Source organism: Anas platyrhynchos, chromosome 8 (assembly GCF_047663525.1).
Source record: "Anas platyrhynchos isolate ZD024472 breed Pekin duck chromosome 8, IASCAAS_PekinDuck_T2T, whole genome shotgun sequence".
NCBI lineage: Eukaryota > Metazoa > Chordata > Aves > Anseriformes > Anatidae > Anas > Anas platyrhynchos.
In genome coordinates this window covers 39,774,215-39,793,795 of record NC_092594.1, presented here as the reverse complement: position 1 = coordinate 39,793,795, position 19,581 = coordinate 39,774,215, and the positions used below count along the sequence as shown (strand labels likewise).

Here is a 19,581-nt window from a genome sequence, read left to right as displayed (position 1 = left end):
GATAATGTTCATACTCCATATGTTAGGATGTGAGGTTATCAAATGCAGGCAAATATGTGAATTTCTTTGAAGTATATTAAGATCTTATACAATAACATCAGATTAATTACTGCTATCAGACACAAGACACATAGCTCAAATACCAACAGCTTGTAAGAAAGCTTCATGAAGAATTAACTAAAAATATAGCCGTAGAGTCAAGTATATTCTATTAACATCTCAAGTATGACTCTAAGTCCCTTATGCCTTCATGCAAACAAACGTGGTTTCTAACAAGAATTTTCATAAACTTCATGTGAAATGTTACACCTATTAAGTCTTTTGAAACAACAGAGCAACACAGCGTGCAGCAAGGACAAAAATACAGATATAGGTAATTCTACTGTAAATACAACAGTGAGTAAAATTAATGATTCACCATTAAAAAATTAATACATTTACTGTGCCATTTTATGCAGATAATTCATCCATAAAAATAATTACAAAGGTTACATTTCTAAATAAATGCCTATGTATTTGTAATCATCTTAATACAATTAACACCATGTTCCTTCCTTTCTCTCAGGTACTACACTTGATCAGTGTCACTTTGGATTATTTCTGTAAGTAACCATAATTTAACAAAAAGGTAGCATTAAGAAAACATGTAATTAGCTGTTAATGGGATAAAATAAATGCTGTTAGCACAAAAATTTACTAATTTTAAATGGTCTTACAAGTATGTCATGTGATATATTTCTCTCAGGGACTCCTGACATCTCTCATTCATTTTTATTAAGTCTGCTGAAGTGAAGCTATATGTGTTTTTCATTTTAGTGATCTGTGGGGAATTCAAACCAACAGTAAGAACTTGCCACATAATCAGAAGCCAAAAACATTTTCTAAAAAGCAAACTGGGAAAAATATGGGGGAAAAAAAGGGGGGAAAAAATAACGCCTTGTTTCGTTTCATAGAAGTCTACTTAGGAAAAAAATCCTCGCAAAAGAATGCAGTTTTCAGCAAGATACAAAACTTTGTAATTGCAAACAAGATAACTGCATGTAATTGCATATTTCTTACTATATTAAGTATAGCTGAAAATAGCATGGTTATAAAAAATGTATCAATTACCCCTTCATTTATTTCTAGGTATATTCACTTAAATTATGTTAATTATTTAAATTACTGTACAATATGTGTTGTGTTAGTGTATTATACATTTTATATAAGTTACTCATTCAAAACTATTTTGAAGAAAACACTTCTAGTGCAGATACCTTTGTAAATTCTGAAGGAAGTTGGCCACTGGGCAGTGTTGAACAATCAGCATTCATTTGGATAAAAAATCCACGAGCAGAACTGAAACTTGTTTTCATTGGTAGGTTGTACTTTTCTGCAAGTTGTGTTATCATACCTACGTATCACAAATAAAGATTTGAACTAAATTACATACACGCATGCATACACACTTATATGCACAAACTGTGGAAGTGATTTACACAGGTCGAACATGTCAGGTAAGTAACATGACTAAAGGCCTTAAAAATGGATCTACAGGATCTAATTACCGTATTAATGTAAAAAAAAAATTGTCTGCATAAATGGATTGGAAAAAAAACAAACGCGGGGAATCAGATTTATTTGCGTGTTCTTTAAATGACTCTAAGCAGTCTGTCACCCCTCACTAATAATCCCACCCTTAAATCAATCTTGTTTCTAGCTGAATTGAGGAAACTGTTACATGATTGAATAAGATGTACTACAAAGTTATGGGACTTCTGAACAATGCAAATAGTGGCATTCCTTTGAGAAGAAAGGCTGGATTTATTTAGTGTGTTTCCTGATGCTTGTTGCTCTAAACTTGTTCGCTTTTGTGTTCCAAGCACCCATGCTGTAGACCAACAAAGTTATAAGCCATTCTGGATATTTCAGTCTTGGAGTTGCTTAGAATATAATGTGGTAAAGAACAAAAGAGAGAAAAACTCCTTCTCCAAGCACATTGATTACAGTAAAAACAGGCAAGGGGAACACAGATGTTGACACACTCTTTAGTCCTAGCAGCTACCAAATTTTGGAAAGTTTAGGAAAGAAAAAGCAGTAACATCTGTATTTTTCACCATGTACTATATAGAATATAATCCTGGAAGGAAACAGGAGGTTCACAACATATTACGGATGCTAAAGTTTCTGATACTTTGTATTTTTTCTAATTATACAGAAAACTAAAAAGCTGGTCCTCTAGCTAGGAGTAAAACTAAAACTTTTTTTGACTAAAATTTTGAACTAAAAAAAAATAAATCCATTCCAGGGGATATTTTTTCATCTATTTTAAATTAAGGATAAACACAAACGTTAATAAAGCACAGTAAAATAATATGCTAAAATTTCTTCAATTTGTACTTTCCAACTCCTAATAAGTTCGCTAAAATAGCCCACAGATAGGTCAAAGCTGGTCAAAATATAAAGAAGAAAGTACTGAGATATTTTAAGTTAATAAAAATAATTTGATTTTTTATACAGAATTGTTTTAGTTGGAATAATTATTATACTTTAACTTGTCTGTATTTTTAGAGAATAAAGAGGAGAAAATAAAGGAATCAGAATTGTTCACCCTCATTTAAATGAAATTGAGTTTTTACCTACAAACGGAGAATCTGAATGTACGTATCTAAAGTCTTTAGTTACTCATCAATGATGACCAGTTTATAACAATACTAAATACATTTTCTGCATAAGGTCATAAAACACGATTATGTGGCTTCTGTATGCCAGATACAACGTTTTTTGAATTGCAAGTAAATAAAAGTTTTGGTTTGGAAATACCTGCTATGTCATCAACAATTTCTGTGTATGTTCTACGAGCTATGTCAAGGAATTCATTGATGTTTGGCTTAACAGCATAGCATTTTTGTGTCCTCATACTCAGGCATCCTTTTGTGTACCTTGTATCATCATTAATTACAGTTGTAATCTTTTCAAGTATAATTCCAAACCTGCAATATTAGTAGTGTTACTTATTAGCAATGTAATATTTTAGTTTTTATTTGCATAATCATTCTGAAATTAAAAATAACTAAAGCAAATTTTCTACTGTTGAAAACAAACACTAAATTTCATGGGTATTTCCACCTCAGAATGAAGTACAAATATACCCAAGTCTGATTGATAACAGTATTCAAATCTTCGGGAGATACAAATTCTCAATTATAGAAGCAACATTTTTTTTTGCATTAGTGTAAGGACTGCAGGGAACTACTACTTTTGTCTTTTCATAGTAATTTCTAACAGAGTATAGCTCATCAGTAACTGCAGTATCACTGGTTAGTTTTCCATTTTGCTTTTTTCTCCTGCATTTGTTTGTTGAAAAAAAATTGTTTTTAAGTTGATGTCAGCTTTTAGTCAAAACAATAGAGCTATGCCTGTAACTAGAAATAAGCAAAGATAAAAAATTATCATCATAATACCTTCTATCTTCAAGAGAACTGTAATATGCCTTTAGCAGTGGTGTGTTACAGCTTCTTAAAGCAGCCTGTACAATATGAACACAAACAGTTAATTCTTTTCATAGCACTTTTAAAGGGTGGACAGCGGTTGGATAAGCAGCTTACAGAACCTGAGCAGGTAAATCTATGCTATAAAATCATATTCAGGTAACAACAGGAATCTATTTCTTAGTAGTATTGAGCTCAAGTACTTTCTTTCAGTTGGCTTAAGAGTTGACAGACTACATTGGCAGAGTACTGTGTTCTGCAAGATATAAAGTAAATCTAACCAGTGTAACATGTATAAAGAAGGGCAAACTGGTTTGTACATTACACAGAAAAAGAAATTACAGACAGAGCTTACTTTTAGGGGCTCCACAAGTTCTAGAGTATGCTTCAGGTAAATTAAGTTAGTTATTTTTGATTCAGCAGTTTTAACCTGTTAAATATTTTACAAATATTAGAGGTTTGTATGTCTGTTTAAAGAAAATACTTAAGATAAAGCAAAATTCACATTGTGACTATTAACAAGTTTGTATTTTTAATCTCCAAGTAACATTGCTAAAATACTTTATAAGGTCATTTTGTCAGCTTGGTGTATAACTGCATAAAAAACATTTACAGAATTTTTACACTGCCTGCTATTGTAAATTGCCCAGCAGTAACTGGTATTTTTCTTACATCTCCACTGATAATGATCAACTCTGAGAACATTTCACTAACCCAAGCTGCAAAGGCTTCTTTGAATCTCCTACATCATAAGTACAGACTCTTTCAAAGCCACTACATGCATAATTAAGAAGCATGGTCCTTTTCATCAATGTTAAAAAAAAACATATAACCCAATTTGCTTGCCATAGTTTTGGTTGACATATTTCACACAGAATTGTAGGGGTTGGAAGGGACCTCAAAAGGTCATCGGGTCCAACACCCCTGCCAAAGCAGGTTCCCTAGAGCAGGTTGCCCAGGTAGGCATCCAGACGGGCCTTGAGTATCTCCAGAGAAGGAGACTCAACAACCTCCCTGGGCTGCCTGTTCCAATGCTCTGTCACTCTCACCGTGAAGAAGTTCTTTTGCATGTTGGTGCAGAATTTCCTGTGCTCCATTTTTTGGCCATTGCCCCTTGTCCTATGCCCACAAACCACTGAAAAGAGGTTGGCCAAATCCCACTGTCTCCCATACTCGAGATACGTTGATAAGATCCCCTCTCAGTCTTCTCAAGGCTGAACAGACCCAAGTCTCTCAGTCTTTCCTCAGAGAGAAGATGCTCCAAGGCCCTGTATCATCTTTGTTGCCCTCCGTTGGACATTTAAATCATTATGCATAATCAAAAAAATAAATCAATGAATGTTAAGTATTTTTGCTTGCAGAAAGTACTGCTCGAGATTTTTTTCCCTACATATATATTCTACCCTATTTTGTATGTCCCGTTAACACATCTGGAAAATAATTTTGCTGTTGTCATTATCACATAGCATATGTACTGCATTGTATGCTCTTGTACTTTCAGATAAGAGACTTAAAGGAAATTATAATCCTGCTATTTTATGAAAGGGAATAAAAAAGTGTATACGCACATATATACATTGTGTACGTGTATTCTACATGTATGTTATATACACACATGCATGAAAAAAATCTTACACCCGTTCAGAAACTTTTAGGGTAATAGAGACAAGGGGGAAGGAATCTCATACACACACAGTTTAACTTGAATAGCTACCTGAATAACAGCAGTTACCTTGACAATAACATTTTTCCTTCATCTGAATGCGTACTTGCTTATTCCCCTATTGTTACTGTTAAACAGTATGTGAAACTGCATACAAAAGCTGAGGAACCATGCATTTTTATGTATTTCATCCTATCAATATGAGAAGATAGTGCTTTGAAAAGAAGAAAAAAAAAAAAGCATCTCTTCGCCAGAGAGGAATTTTAGAAACTGATAAGCACATTGTTTGGTTCCAAAGTAAATCCAGTGTCAGTTTTTAGCATGAATCTCTGAGTAAGGCTCTCATTACAATTTTGTCACATCTGAGTATAATATAAACTTTACTCCTGTGGTAGGGAGCATATCCTGCTTTATCTTACCTTCTATACAAACTAGTTTTACATAGAAGATAGAAGAAGATTAAACAATGTTAATGTACTAATGGAGGAATCGTAATCCACGGAACACATGGGGTCTAAGTCCCATGACAAAATTTGACATCAAAAGGAGATGGATGGTCATATATGAAAAGCCAGTATATCAAAATGAAATGTATCTTTACCAAAAGAGTTCTTACAGGAACTTTAATAGAACCAGCCTTAAAAGCGTGGCTTTATACATGGTACACTTCAGCATCAAAGGCAGGAAATGAATATAATCATCACGACTAACTCTCCTATATAATATTCTCTCTAATTCAATATTAGTGACTGAAGTGCAAGCCTATCTTTTACAGTCTCACATTATTTTTTGAACATCATACTCTGGTAAGTAAAACACAAAGATTCAGAGAAGCACTTGTCTTTTTTTTTTTTTTGCCACTAGGGATTTATGTCCTATCGATCTAAGTGCTATGGCAGTATATCAGCCCTAGTTTAACTTTATTTCCTGGAAATTCACCAAAACCAAAAATACTGCTTATCTTCACCCTGAGACAGAAGGAACTAATCTCTCATGGGCCTGAAACTTCAGCAGGCATAACATCTACTGAATTTGTTCTTCAGACGGGTGATCAGGTAATCCAGAGAAAGCAGTCCTCACTTCTACCAGAAGCTGGATGTTGATCCGATTTCCATGGATCTGTGATTGAGACTAAACATTCTTTTAAGGAAATTTGCCTTCCCCCCCTCCTCAGGTAGCACATCTCAGCAAGATTGTCAATGGATGGTCCTTCTTAGAATGAGAGAATGCTCATGCTGAACACACTACTCACATTTCTAATGACTGAAACTGTAGGTTTCTCAGATAAGCAACTTCACCTGTTGACTGGTGGAGCATCTGTGATGGAAATTTTTATAGAGAGTGGGAGTGGAACATACTGAATTGGTTAATTTACCATTTCATAAAAGCAACTGAGCTAGCTCTTGATTGAATGTGCCTGCTGGATGAATAGTAAGCTCTGCTATACTGGAGCCAGTCAAGACTGAAAACATCACACTTAAAAGTTTTGTGTACGTGGTCCTACATAAACATAAATGCATTCAGTCTGACAGTTGTAGCCATATAGCTGATTCTGCGTTCAAGTTACAGATTTCCACAAGGAAAGCTGTGAGCAATACATTTTCTCTTTTTGGAATATGTCATTAAAAAGACTTACCTGCATTTACTACAGTCCTGCTGAAGTCTTTAACTGGCATTAGACAAGTCATTTATCTAAGTAGGTAAGGCAGTATTTGAAAAGAAACTGAGAGGTAAAAAAACACATAAGGCTCCATGATGCTTGCATACTGGCATAAACACAGGCAAGTATAAACCTCAACAGCACAGACAGAAATCTCCTAAAGTGCAACAGGCCAACGTAACTTACAATGGTAGGATCACAATATGCTTAGCAGACAGAAGTGGAAATTCAGTTATCTCAAGCCCACTGTAGTTGACTGTTGTGTCTGGCCTTAACCAAGAGCTACATGTAAGCCATATGTATTTATCCTACTTTGATGATTCTACTGCATGTGGTAACATATGGATTGATAGAGGTGAGATCTGATGAAAAAAACTACATTTCACTGAAAAATGCCAATACTTGCTAGGAAAACACTTATAACCCTGCTTCAGTAATTTTTGTTTATGAAGTAGTTAAGAACAGGAGCTGACCCAAGTCTGAAAAAGTCTGAAAAAGACACACTGGCATACTGAAGGTAAAGAAACCTTACTGCAGTTAACCACAACAGTCTCCTAGTTAAAAACATTACAGCATGACCTTCAAGGTGGAAGATTAAATCTGTCTCAAGCTCCTAAAAGACTTAAAAGGGGAAATCGAATCGGAAGGTATATTCATTAATTCTCCCAGTGGTGATTTGTGATGGAAGCCTTCTGTGAGTTAAGTTCTTTAATGTACTCTAATGGATACAGCACGCATAAAGAACTCACACAGACTGAAACATGCCTACCATTGTCAAGTGGATAAGGGATAAGGTACCTTCCCTCTGAAGTCTTAACGTAATCAAAGCATTGCTCTTCTTTCAATTAAACACTGTTGCTGTAAGCATTTATGGCTTTGTTGCCTTGTTATTCTGTTACAAATAAATGCTTTTATCTGCATCTCATTTTAGTCTCCCTTGTGCAATGTGTGAACTGTGGCAACACGTAAGAGCAGAGTATTCCTTGAATCTATAAGCCAGGAAACTGAGAAAACTGCGTACTCAGTTCTCCAAAACATTTATTATGCCTTGTTAACAGAAAAGCATAGGTCAAGCTGAGAACCGGAGGCAGAAAGAACTTCAAGACACTATTTGTAACCTGGGTATCTCTCTTTATGTCTGAGCCGTAAGGTTCTCTGCATATTAGAGAAGTCAGTTCAAAGGAAACTTCTTTTTTGGTACTGCTGTACAACTGAACATGCTACTTTCTGTCAGCTGGTTGCTGTTCAAAGGAAAACACTGAACTCCCCAGTGAAAAAGCTGTGCTTAACTCATACAACATCTGTAGCTTGGAAACTAACAGGTAAGTCTGGCTTTATAGATTTACACAATTCATTTATTAACTGAATGCAGATTTACATTTGTCTGTATCTCTGTATTATAAGCACAGTTGAGCAAAGTCAAAGTGCTTCTCAAGAATCTTTTTCAAGGTTTTTTTTTTAGGTTATAAGTAGTAATTTCTATTGAGTTATATTACATGAAAACTCACTATTTTTTGAATTTCCTGTAAGAAAAATGCATTGTTTTCTTTAGGCTATCAAAAACTGTATTAACCTCCAAAAATAAAAGACCGTATTTCCACTATACAGTTTTTTCTTTCATGCTGATGTGAAAATTCCTTCTTATCTTAGCACTATTAGGTAGTATGTACATTTATGAAGAATAAACGTGGGGAGTGATGAATGATTGAAAACTTCTGAAGTTTAATTTGCATGAAGTAAGATGAAACATTGCAGCAAACCTGAATTTTCCTAACATTCTCCTTTGAGAACCTTCAACTGCTATAAAATAAGATACAATCTAAATCTATGTTAACATTAGTCAATTTTTAAGGTGCAGCCTTTTTTCATATCTATATATATCACATTTGTATATTGCATGTTATATCCAGATAACTGATCATCTAACATATATTTTGAAACATACTGTATCCTGCTTTGGAATTTGTACCAAAACTGAAAGCAGTTGTTCTGTATCCAGAAATTTTGAGATAACTGCAAAACAAAAGTAAACAGATCAGAAACTTAAATGTCATTGTAATAAGATCATATTAAAAATCTGTTTCTTTAAAAAATGCAAGTAACTGCTTAGTAATATTTACACTAAGGTTTTCCTTTTGTCCTATTTTCATAAATTATTTACCAAAAGAAAAAAAAAATTAGCTAAATTATTTTGTCATAACTACACTTACCACACCTCACTGGTTTACTGACTTTTATGCACTTTATCAGATAAGTTCACATTTCTTAGAAAAATAGTCAAGAAAAATGTCAGTGTATTTCAATAAATATAACTTAAAAAAAAAAATGTCCATTATAAAAATATTACCTCACAAACCAGAATAATATACTTTTCAAACAGATTAAGTCGTATCATATACTTTCGCAGATTAGAAAAAGTATTTTAAAATAAAAATATTGTTATGTATTAAAAAATAAACTACTACCTGCTTGAAGACCAAAAAACAGCTCCTCATCCTGGAGTAATTCCTGAACACAATCCAGTCTTGTGTTAATTGTTTCCGCATCAACTAGTGGCTCCAGGATATTGGATCTGAGTCTTCGACTTCCACCTGGAGTTTTAGTATAATTTAGGACACCAAAAAGTGTGTGACCATTCCTTTCGAAACAAAATACATGAGAATAATACACTCACAAAAGTAAAGATGGTAAACATCAAATGACATTTCTAGTTAAAAGTATCCTACAAATTTGAGGCTTAGTTTTGGGGTACTTAGCGCCTCCCTACTCACTATGTTTATTTTATGAACAACAGCAGATCAGGAATTAAGATGGAATATAATATAACATTAGCCATCATTACATCATTTCCCAAAGCACAAAAATACATTTGTATACAGTATTTCTTAATTTTTTTGTAGTAGTATACCATTACTACTTCAGTTCACACTTTTCCTCTCAATGGAACTACTTGAATTTAGGACAAAACAAAACCTCCAAAAGGAGAATATTACCAGAGATAAGATGATTTTCGTTAAAATACATATATGAGAATGATTAAATATACTTAGAGGTATAAGAGTTAAAAAAGACACGATTTTGTTTTCTTTTAAAAGTAACCGACTTCCAGTCAATAGAGGAGCCAAATAACATGCTTAAATTTTATAAAAGTTATTTTCAAGTTCTTGACTTCTACATGCTACACATCCAACTCATGACAAAACTTGAATGAATTCAAAGAGGAGCTCCACATTTGGGATACTATCAACATTACATACTTTTAAACAATTATAATTCTGAGGACTCATTTCCCTATATGGTACAAATAATGAGATAAGCCCCTACTGAATTAACATTGGCATAAGAACTTGATTTAGGTCTTTCCGGTGTGTGTCTTTACTAGTAACTTTTACCTGTTAATATCTCATACAATGATGTCTAACTTCAGGCATTAATATCTGATACAATGATATCTAACCTCAGGCTTTAGAAGTAAGATCTGTGTAACGAAAATAGTTGCCCATGGCCCAATTCAAACCTGCCAGTGGATCAGCAAAAATGGCTGCAAAAATACTGCTAAAGAAAGAGAAGCCGACAGCAGTTTACTGCTGCTCAGTTCCTCCTTGGGCTTTCTTTGTCTCAAAACCACCTGTGGACTTAGGAGCTGCTTTCAGAGAATACTGCTCTAAGGTACTGATCTCAGAGCAGCTGGCTCCTGCAATTACAAATGAAGTAACGGAGCAGAAAAAGAGGGGATGAGTGATGAAAAGAAAGAAACTTTACCTCCCATTTCTTCTCAACAATACAACCACCAGTGTAATTTGTGATCCCCACAAGAAGGGGAAAAAAAAGGAGCAGCAGCAGTAGAGCAAGGACAACATCTCTTCAAGTGGAAAGCTCTTATGAGTGACACCTGTAGAGCGAGAAATCTCCAGGCTCCCCTTTTTCTGTCAGGGTGGTAACTAAACAGAAGTGGATCCCTTGACAGGCTACAATGTGCAATTTGAGTTTTTCCTCTTTCTGACTAGAAGTGTAACAGTATGGAGAAGGGAAGCCTTGCAGCTTCTTCTGACTAACACAAGTAACTGCCAGCAAAGGAAAGTGCTATAAATATGGTTCTCATTGTGGAAGAACTACTGCACAACCAAGTGCGCACATGTACCACAGATGTCCACCATTATAGAAATTACTCCGTTTGCCTCTATTCCTTATAGCTAAAGGAAAACAAATCAACCTTTCCAGTCTAGGTTATTTGCCTTGTGTAAAATGAGTAAAATCTAGACATTTTAATCCAACATATTCAACTTCTTGCAGAAATGATGCTTTTACATTGCTACAATCTGTGATTTGCATCAACATCACTTATAATTCTGAATAAAATATAGACTTTGATGTAAGGATCCAACAGAGAAAATACCTTCTCCTCCAATTCACTTGTAGAATTGTCTGTGCTGTATGTTCTTAAAAACTCTGAATGGTAAGTTCTGTCATAAAGAAATAAATGTAATGGATAGCTCTTTGACAGACACATCAAGGACATCTGGTGAAATACAACGTTATAAAATTGTAATTTGAAAACTTAAATATTCTTACCGAGAATCTCTATTATTAGTTACTAGTTCAAGATTTTGAGCTGATGATGAATCTATCATAGCTGTTTTCTCACTCCCTTGGAAATGCACCTTGAGTGATTTAGGAGCATAAACAGAATTTTGAATAAACTCAACATATTTTAGCAAAGCTGCAGCAGCTGCAAGACAGTAGTACCTTGGAAAGAAATAATCTTTAATGAATTTTGAATAGTACTATTTAACTACCAGAAAAAAGAAAACAAGTTGTGCACTATAGAAATCACATTTACACTTCTGCTGTTTTACAACTACTGGCATTGCGAGCACTGAAAAAGCAATATATTTTAAGTTTGTACTTATCCATATAAAGTGCACATACAAGCATGTAAATCAAGTATTCATGAATGTTTGAGTCACTGTACACTTAATAATCCATATTATATAACTAGCATTGTGCACATACATAGTTTAGCGGTTACACATGACTTCAAATGAAGACTCAGGACGAAGTATCATTACTGAAAATGGCTGCTACAAGGAAAATACTTGCTGAGGTCAAAAAGAAATGCAATCATAGCTGTTAAGGTGTATCGTTAAGGACAGAGTGAAAAGGGAAAAGCAGAAGGTTGTGAAAGCTCAAAGAAGTCTTTTTATTTAAGTTTCTGGATACATCAGAAATACTGGAAGGTAAAATAAAAAAACTCTTAATACCTTCTAACTTTCAAGAATGCAACAAGCTACAGATTTGTAAAAAGCTGTTAAAAACTTATCTGGACACTGTGTTTTTTCCTTATCTATACATACTTTGACTGAACCTCCATGAAAATGGTGCTGAATTCAGATGCACACAACTGTTCTATATATTCCAATCCCTTTGTTTCATTGAAGTATTTTCTTTGGACAGTTGTGAAAGTCACATTCTGTAAAGATGGGGGGGAGGGGGTTGAAAAGCTAAAGTGAATATTTCATCAGATAGGCTTCTCTATTTGTCTAGAGGTATGTGTTTCCATGAAAATATATCAACTGATTTCAGCAATCTGTCTTTACAGAAGTATTCAGTGCAGTTCATTAGCAGAAGGCAAGTCACAAAAGTCTTGTCATGACTGCTTACATGTTCCCTATGCAAGTCATACTATTGTCGGTCATCTATCTTTCTCTTTTATTTAGTACAGTTAAAAAGGCTCATACACCAGATTCTGAAAAAAATTAAGAGGGTTTCTCTTGGATACAACTTTTCCTCTCAAGAACTAGCTACTCAAACTTCTGAGTTTAACCCTGGATTGAATTAATGACTTCTAGGGAAGAATTATTTTAATACTTGCATTGATGCTGACAATGAAATTGTAGTTTTCGCTTTCTAAGGTTTAAGCTCAAGGGATCGTTATCAAGCCTTCACTGGTTAAAAGGAAATAAAAATGTACAGGCTAATATAAATGCATGTGTGTAACTTGTGAATGATTTACGCAAGAAAAAGAGGAGGGAAGCCAGTAAGCAGGTCTTACGTGAGGAAACCATCAACAGTGTAGACATGGAAATAAGTCAAGTAGAAACACAGTAAAGCTTTTACAGTTCTGAGGTTTTAATACTCATAAAATACATATACTAATTCATCTCACCCTGTGAGTACTCTTCCTCCTATTCAGTGATGTATTTGCCCATCTATTTATCAAGTAAAAAATAACAAAATAGGAGTAAAGGAAAATACTTGATTTTTTCATCTCTGAATCCTTCCTAGGTTTGGTATTGTTAAAATTACTTCAATGATGCAACTTCAAAATTTTCTGCTTTAATCAGTAATACTGCTTTAATCAGTAATAATCTCTGTAATTCTAAGGATTAGAACAAGCAGTGCTGGAGCTGTGTTTGGGTAATTCTTTACCGTGGTAAAAAAAATAGCATAGAAAAGGTCAGAAATCATAGAAAACATGCAAAATATGACTGCATTTAAGGCTTCAGAAGTTGTGGAAGACAGAACTCAACAATCATATAAAAGAGATTAACAAGAGCTCTAAAACATGGAATAAAATTTACCAGCTACCTTGAAATGTTCTGTTATCAAACCAAACAATTTTGTGTTCCCTGCATCACAAGCAGTGTTTGGCATTATTATTTCCAGTGGTGTTAAAATCTTGAGTTTAGTAATAACCTGAAAAAGAAAAAATCCAAATAGTTCAATAAAAATCCCTATATAATCTGAAACAGTTCTACACTTTAATGTATCAGCAATAAAGTACTATAGAATTTTTATATTTTAAAATCACAGTTCCAGGCTTGTAAGTAATTACTTAACTTTCTACTAACTTCTACATTAATAAACTAAATCTATCTGTATTTGTAGATATACAAAAATATACATAAAACTATATTTTAAAAAATTAGAGGTTCTCTCTCCCCTGTTATTTGAACACAAAAATATACTTGTGTTCGAAGCAAGAGATAAATATCCAAAACTCTGCTCCATGGCTCTGATGGGAAAAGGACCTTATTTTCAACAGCTGTTGGCTTTCTGCCTTTACAGATAAAAAGTTAATGGAGCTCTGGAAGTCAAAGAAATGCAATGGGTCTGAACATTAATCTTTTGATTAAGAATTGTTTTCAGCTTTGTTCTAACCTCCTCGTATACTTTCTCTCAGTCTCGCTTTTTTTTCTCTTTCAATATAGCTCAAAATGCCCGTATTTAAATAAAATTTCATTTTAATTTGTGATACATACCTGCTGTAGGGATTTAAAGAATACTACATGCTCTTCTATTTGTTAGCAAATAAATAAAGAAAAAACATCATTAAGCATGTCTGTCAGATTCATTTATGTAATTATCCACAAACTGTCAAGGGAGAAATGTGGAAAAAAAAAAAAGCCTGTATTTTACATGCTTCAAAATTAAGATATGAAAGAGGGGACACATAACAATGGAAAGGTGAACAAGCATAAAAATTACACAAAAAATTACTCTTCAACAAAAGGCAACTCACTTTCACACAGTTTGAACACACTACTCTTTATGGAAGGATTTTTTTTTTCTTTTGTAAAATGTTCTCTCCTGATCTAAAATCTGAGGCATATTAAAGAAAACAGTAGCCCTTGAGACATGTTAAATATTGCAAATTTTCTAAAACCTGTTACTTTCGCTTTTGAGAAATTTATTCTAAAGACTACGTTTCATTTCTGATCGTTCAGCTTTTTTAAGCAAGCAATCCACAGTAGTCAGCTTGTAAGATATACAAAAATTAAGTATGCAACAATACCTTGGCATAAGTTGTATTGTCTGCAAACTGTGATAATATCACCTCAGGATTTTTTAAGTCAATACTGGCCATTCCTACTTCACCTCTGGCAAGGCCTCTTCCCTCTACTACAGCTACAATAACTGATGCAGTGGTATGAGCAGAGACTGCAGATGAGGATGTAACTGTAAAACAGTTGCATATATTCAGTTATAACCGACCTCTTTATACTCGTAGAATCATATTTCAACATTCCAAGCTTGAGCAAGCTGTGACTGAACCAGAACACTGAAACAAGGTTGTGAAGCTAATTTGTGATCAACTACGGTTTAATGAAGTATAGTTGACTGGAGCCAAACTTCCCAGAATCATAGAATCATTTAGCTTGGAATAGACCTCTAAGATCAAATCCAACCGTTAACCTAGCACTGTCAAGTCTACCACTAAACCATGTCCTTAAGCACCACATAGTATCTATACATCTTTTGAATACCTCCAGGGATAGTGACAACTACTTCACTTGGCAGCCTGCTTCAATGTCACACAACCCTTTCAGTTAAGGAAATTTTCTTAATAGTCAACCTAAACCTCCCCTGGCGCAACGTGAGGCCACTTCCTCTTGTCCTGTTGCTTATTTCAACACATTCTTTCATCTCACTACTCCCACAACTCCTCATACTGTACTGAACTTTAAATAGTACTGATTAAAAACACTAATGCAACTCTTATCTTCTAGCACTAATATTTCTGTGCCTAAAGCCCAAAAAGTGAGGCAGTTAGTTTCAGAGATGAGGTATTATCTGCAGTAAGGATTGGGAGGTAAGTAGTCAGGCAAAATGAGTTGATGCTACCACTTAATCCCTGATTTCCCTTTGTGCAACAATATGTCTTATCTGATAGTGAGTCTCCCAGTACCACATTAAGCTCCATTACTTGAGAAGCACTGCTGTTAAGTGCTAAGTTACAGCACTCCCTAAGTAAGAGATTTAACTAACAGGGGTTATGCCCTTTTTCTCTGGTACACTGCATTTCTTTTAATCTATGAAAGATCAAAAATACAAATACAGTACTTCTCTTAGCATCTCCACTAATTTTGTTCCCCATTTGCAAAGTGGTTTTACATCCTTTCAAATCTGACTGGAGAAGCTACTAACATTTTGTTCCAATATATTCAACCATTGTGAGACTACGCTGTTCATATTCGAAAATGCTGTAGAGATAAGGTAGCTATACCTTTTTTTTTAACGTGAAATTCTTTTAAGACCAGATGCAAAGAACAATTATTAATTTCACCAAAGCAGTTAATAAGAAACTGAAACAAATTTTTAAATGCTAAAGTGTAACTTGCTGATCAATGCTGAAATAATTACCGCTCCATAAAAAGCAGATGCTTCATGATCTCAAGCTTCTTAACTTTCAGATAGGTGACAAACTAAACCTTACCACAGCTGAGTAGAACAGATTATTTACATACTAATTCCTCATGAATTCATTTAAATGTTCAGAAGAGATGCAATTATTAATTAACTACTAAGTCTAACATATGCAAAATAAGAAAGATACTTGCATATACAAGGAATTATATAAAAACACCTAAACAGTCTTGGATTTTGATACCATATACATATTGATTGATCTGAAACACTAATAATCTGTATCTGTTTCATGGTAATCATTTACATTCTTTTCCACAATTACCTTCCTCTGTTCTTCACAGAATTAGCTCTCAAAAACCAATGGAATGTAAGTATTCTCAGAACAGAACGGTCCTGCTCAGAAGGCATAATATACCAAACCTGCCATTTTCTTCTAGGTGCACCCAGTTTATACCCCAACAACCAAAACTAATCCTACATGGAATCTCAAAAAGCAAGCAGAATCAGAGTTTATCTAGAAACTGACGATTAAAAGGCTGATCTGCAACCAGCTGTCACCTGAGCATTAGTAATAAAATTAAAAATCTTTTATGCTGCACACAGCTGAGTCTTCATCCTTCATTTACTCTACCTATGTTCTGTAGACCACAAGACGTCAGCAACAGCATTCTTGCAAAGTTTCACCTGAGGCCTACCAAAAATGTAACTGTTATTCTGAATGTCCTACCCAGGACAATTCGTGACTTCCCCCATCACAGTTATTACTCTTCTTTTAATGGCAACTAAAGGTGATGATGATGACAGTTTCTAAATTAAGTACGGTAATTACAAAAATTTTATTTGGAAGATGGTTAGCTTGTGACACTTAAAAAAAAAAATGCAGTGACCAATGTTCTTCATAATGTGCTATTTTAGATACACTTTCTCCAATACAGATTAATGAAAGATTTGTCAAGAGTTTCACATACAACACAGCAAATATAAACAATTGTATAGACACACACATGCAAACATATACGCACGCACGCTTGCACAGTAAAATGAGACTGAAGATACAGTTTTGTTTAATTGTTAAGCCGCATAAAGATGAAAGAGAAATCTGCTCTATGGGTTTCAAAGTCACAGGCACTCTGGTCTCCAATTCCTGAAGTAGTCACCAAAAAAAAAATGGATTCACAACAGCTGAAGGAAATGACAAACTTCATGTTACTTCAGTTGTGCAATGAAGTAATTCAATTCAGTTGCGAGTGAAGACCCGATTTGTAATCTTACCAGGAATAGATGGATGTTTGAAAAATCACTCTTTAAAAAAATCAGTCTTTTTTTTTAACTAGTTTTCAGAGTTACCATTAAATAACCATCAATAATCATTAGTAATTGAACTGACAAAGGTTAGACTGAAAGGACTAACTTTGAATACCATTACTTCAGCACTACGAGATAAATACACCATGACACAAGGCACCGTTACCCTGTAAGATGACTGTTCGTAAGCACTTAAAAACATTCACCCAATGAACTACTGTGTAAAGTGTTCTTTTAAAGATCTAATGTTCTATACTCTTGGAGATGTCCACGTAAAATGCACAAAACTTGCATGAAGAAACTCAAGAATTACTTCATGGTATCTTGTACAATGCATTACAAGCCTAAAAAGAACCCTGGAAAAAAAACACTCTTTAGTTCAGTCACAACAGAAACCAACACGTCCACAAGACTAACTGAATGTTGTACAGCTTGAAAAAAAATCTTGATTTTAACTACATTGGTAACTTATACATGAATGCAAACTACGTGACAGGAGTTTGCAATGCCAAGACATCTTAAGTATCTAAAATAGTATTTTGCACTTTCTGTAATACAAGAAACATTATGTTTTGTGTTTTAAAAATCTTCACATATCTCACCATAATCACATTAAAAAATAAAGCGTGTTTAATGAAATGTTAGAGATACACGTTAAACTACTTCCTTTAAGAACTGTCAGTTTTACCTGAATATCCCATATGAGGGGTACGGCTTCTGCAAACAGATCTACTAGCAGAAAGGGGTAATTTTCCTATACATGTGCTATTCAGGCCTTGCGCAGAAGAACTTGTGAAATTCAACATGCTACCATTTTCTGCACAAGAACTTCTGTCACCAAGATAAGATTCTGAGGGGAAAGAAAAAAAAAACCTTTTGAGAGCAGACACATTACATTGCCTATCAGTTAAATTAAAAGAACATTTGTGTCACTTCTTATAAAGAATACATGTACGCTTCAGAAAACTTTGTTTTTCTTACTATAAGATAACCAAATAATACACATGAATATCTTTCTATAAAAGTTCTATACAGTAGTAGAAGTATGCAATTAAATAAAAATTAGTTTATTTTGAAACCAGCTGGTATTGACGCAATTATTTTCCACAATGACTGTAGCTGCAGTAGCAACAAAAATCCTTGTTTACATTGCTGAACTGAAACTATAAGTCATTTTACAATGCATAATTTCAAATTCTGAGTTCTAGATTTATGAAAGAATGCTGTAATATTCAACACTATCTCACATTTGCCCATCAGTTTTAAAATCTGTATTTGAAACTACACAGTTGCATTTATGAAAATTCCAATGTTCAAAAAGGTCAAAATACATATATTTAAAAAAAAGAAAAAAGCTAAATATTCCTTTTAAGAGAGGACAGTAAAAGAAAATAAATAACCAAGCTCAAAATTTCCTTCCTTTGAATTTACCTCCCTTCGAATTCATGGAGTCCAACTCATAGAGTAACCTAGGTTATACATGTATTTGTCATCTGGTTTCTTTTACAGATGTATCTTAAGATTGACTTATATTTTTTAAAATCCTGCAATATATCTTTTTCTCAAATCACTCCTTAATTTCAGTAAATTAGTACAGGTATCTTACTTATCTCCAGTTCTCTTACTTATCTCCAGTTCTCTTGAGATGAGTAAATACAACATTACATTGGTAATCTAACACACGCAATTTCTACTTAAGATTTAATATATATATTTATCTTACTTTATATATATTTATATATTTATATATAGAGTAAGAGTTTTTCCACTTAGAAATTCCAGGTATTAAGAGGCATACAAACCCAAATGTTTCTGTTCTATTACATTAAAATTGATTTAAAAGACAAAGTACTTACCGATTTTTGTTAAATGAACCATAAACTATGTGATATTTTATCATGATTGGTATAAAAATATTTACATTACCATATTTATTTGCAAGAAATCTTACAAAGTTGTCACTGTGATACACCTGAAACCAGACAGTATTAAATCAGACTGTAATTTTATTTTTTAAAAAGTAGACAAATCTGCATCACAATGCATACAGATGATTTTTAAAATTATCACACGCTCAGATCTTGGCAGAACTTCACTCAGACGTTCAGCAGAAGAGCTACTGATGTTGAATATACTGAACCTAGCATAATGTGGTGAAAAAGGTAGTTCTAAAGACCAGAGGTTCCAAACCACCCACAAATATTTAACAAAAATATATTCAATAAATAAGTTTTGCTCTACTCAAGTTAGCATCACAAGTTTTTGTTGTTTTTTTTTTGTTTATTTGTTTTGGATTCACCACCCATCGTGTACCGATTACTAAAAACCCATGT

The 19,581-nt window shown here is 33.9% G+C and overlaps 1 protein-coding gene across 15 annotated transcripts in view; it reads right to left on the bottom strand.

Moving 5' to 3' along the window:
* The window catches only part of MSH4 (mutS homolog 4), a 30,795-nt gene that overhangs the window by 9,263 nt on the left and 1,951 nt on the right, over positions 1-19,581 (bottom strand). For 12 of the 15 annotated variants that reach the window (XR_011811116.1, XR_011811118.1, XR_011811117.1 and 9 more), the window contains exons 2-13: positions 17,937-18,098; positions 14,589-14,752; positions 13,382-13,489; positions 12,148-12,263; positions 11,366-11,539; positions 9,259-9,431; positions 8,739-8,806; positions 3,826-3,900; positions 3,444-3,508; positions 2,803-2,972; positions 1,257-1,393; positions 717-820 (exon numbers count right to left, since the gene is read on the bottom strand). Coding sequence is in view for 10 of the 15 variants with exons in the window: in XM_072041939.1 (XP_071898040.1) it covers positions 717-820; positions 1,257-1,393; positions 2,803-2,972; positions 3,444-3,508; positions 3,826-3,900; positions 8,739-8,806; positions 9,259-9,431; positions 11,366-11,539; positions 12,148-12,263; positions 13,382-13,489; positions 14,589-14,752; positions 17,937-18,098 (1,516 nt within the window). In the remaining 5 variants the exon portion in view is untranslated. Of the gene's footprint in view, positions 1-716; positions 821-1,256; positions 1,394-2,802; positions 2,973-3,443; positions 3,509-3,825; positions 3,901-8,738; positions 8,807-9,258; positions 9,432-11,365; positions 11,540-12,147; positions 12,264-13,381; positions 13,490-14,588; positions 14,753-17,936; positions 18,099-19,174; positions 19,221-19,581 lie in introns of all 15 variants that reach the window. The other 3 variants (XM_072041946.1, XM_072041941.1, XM_072041944.1) reach the window with 3 other exon arrangements.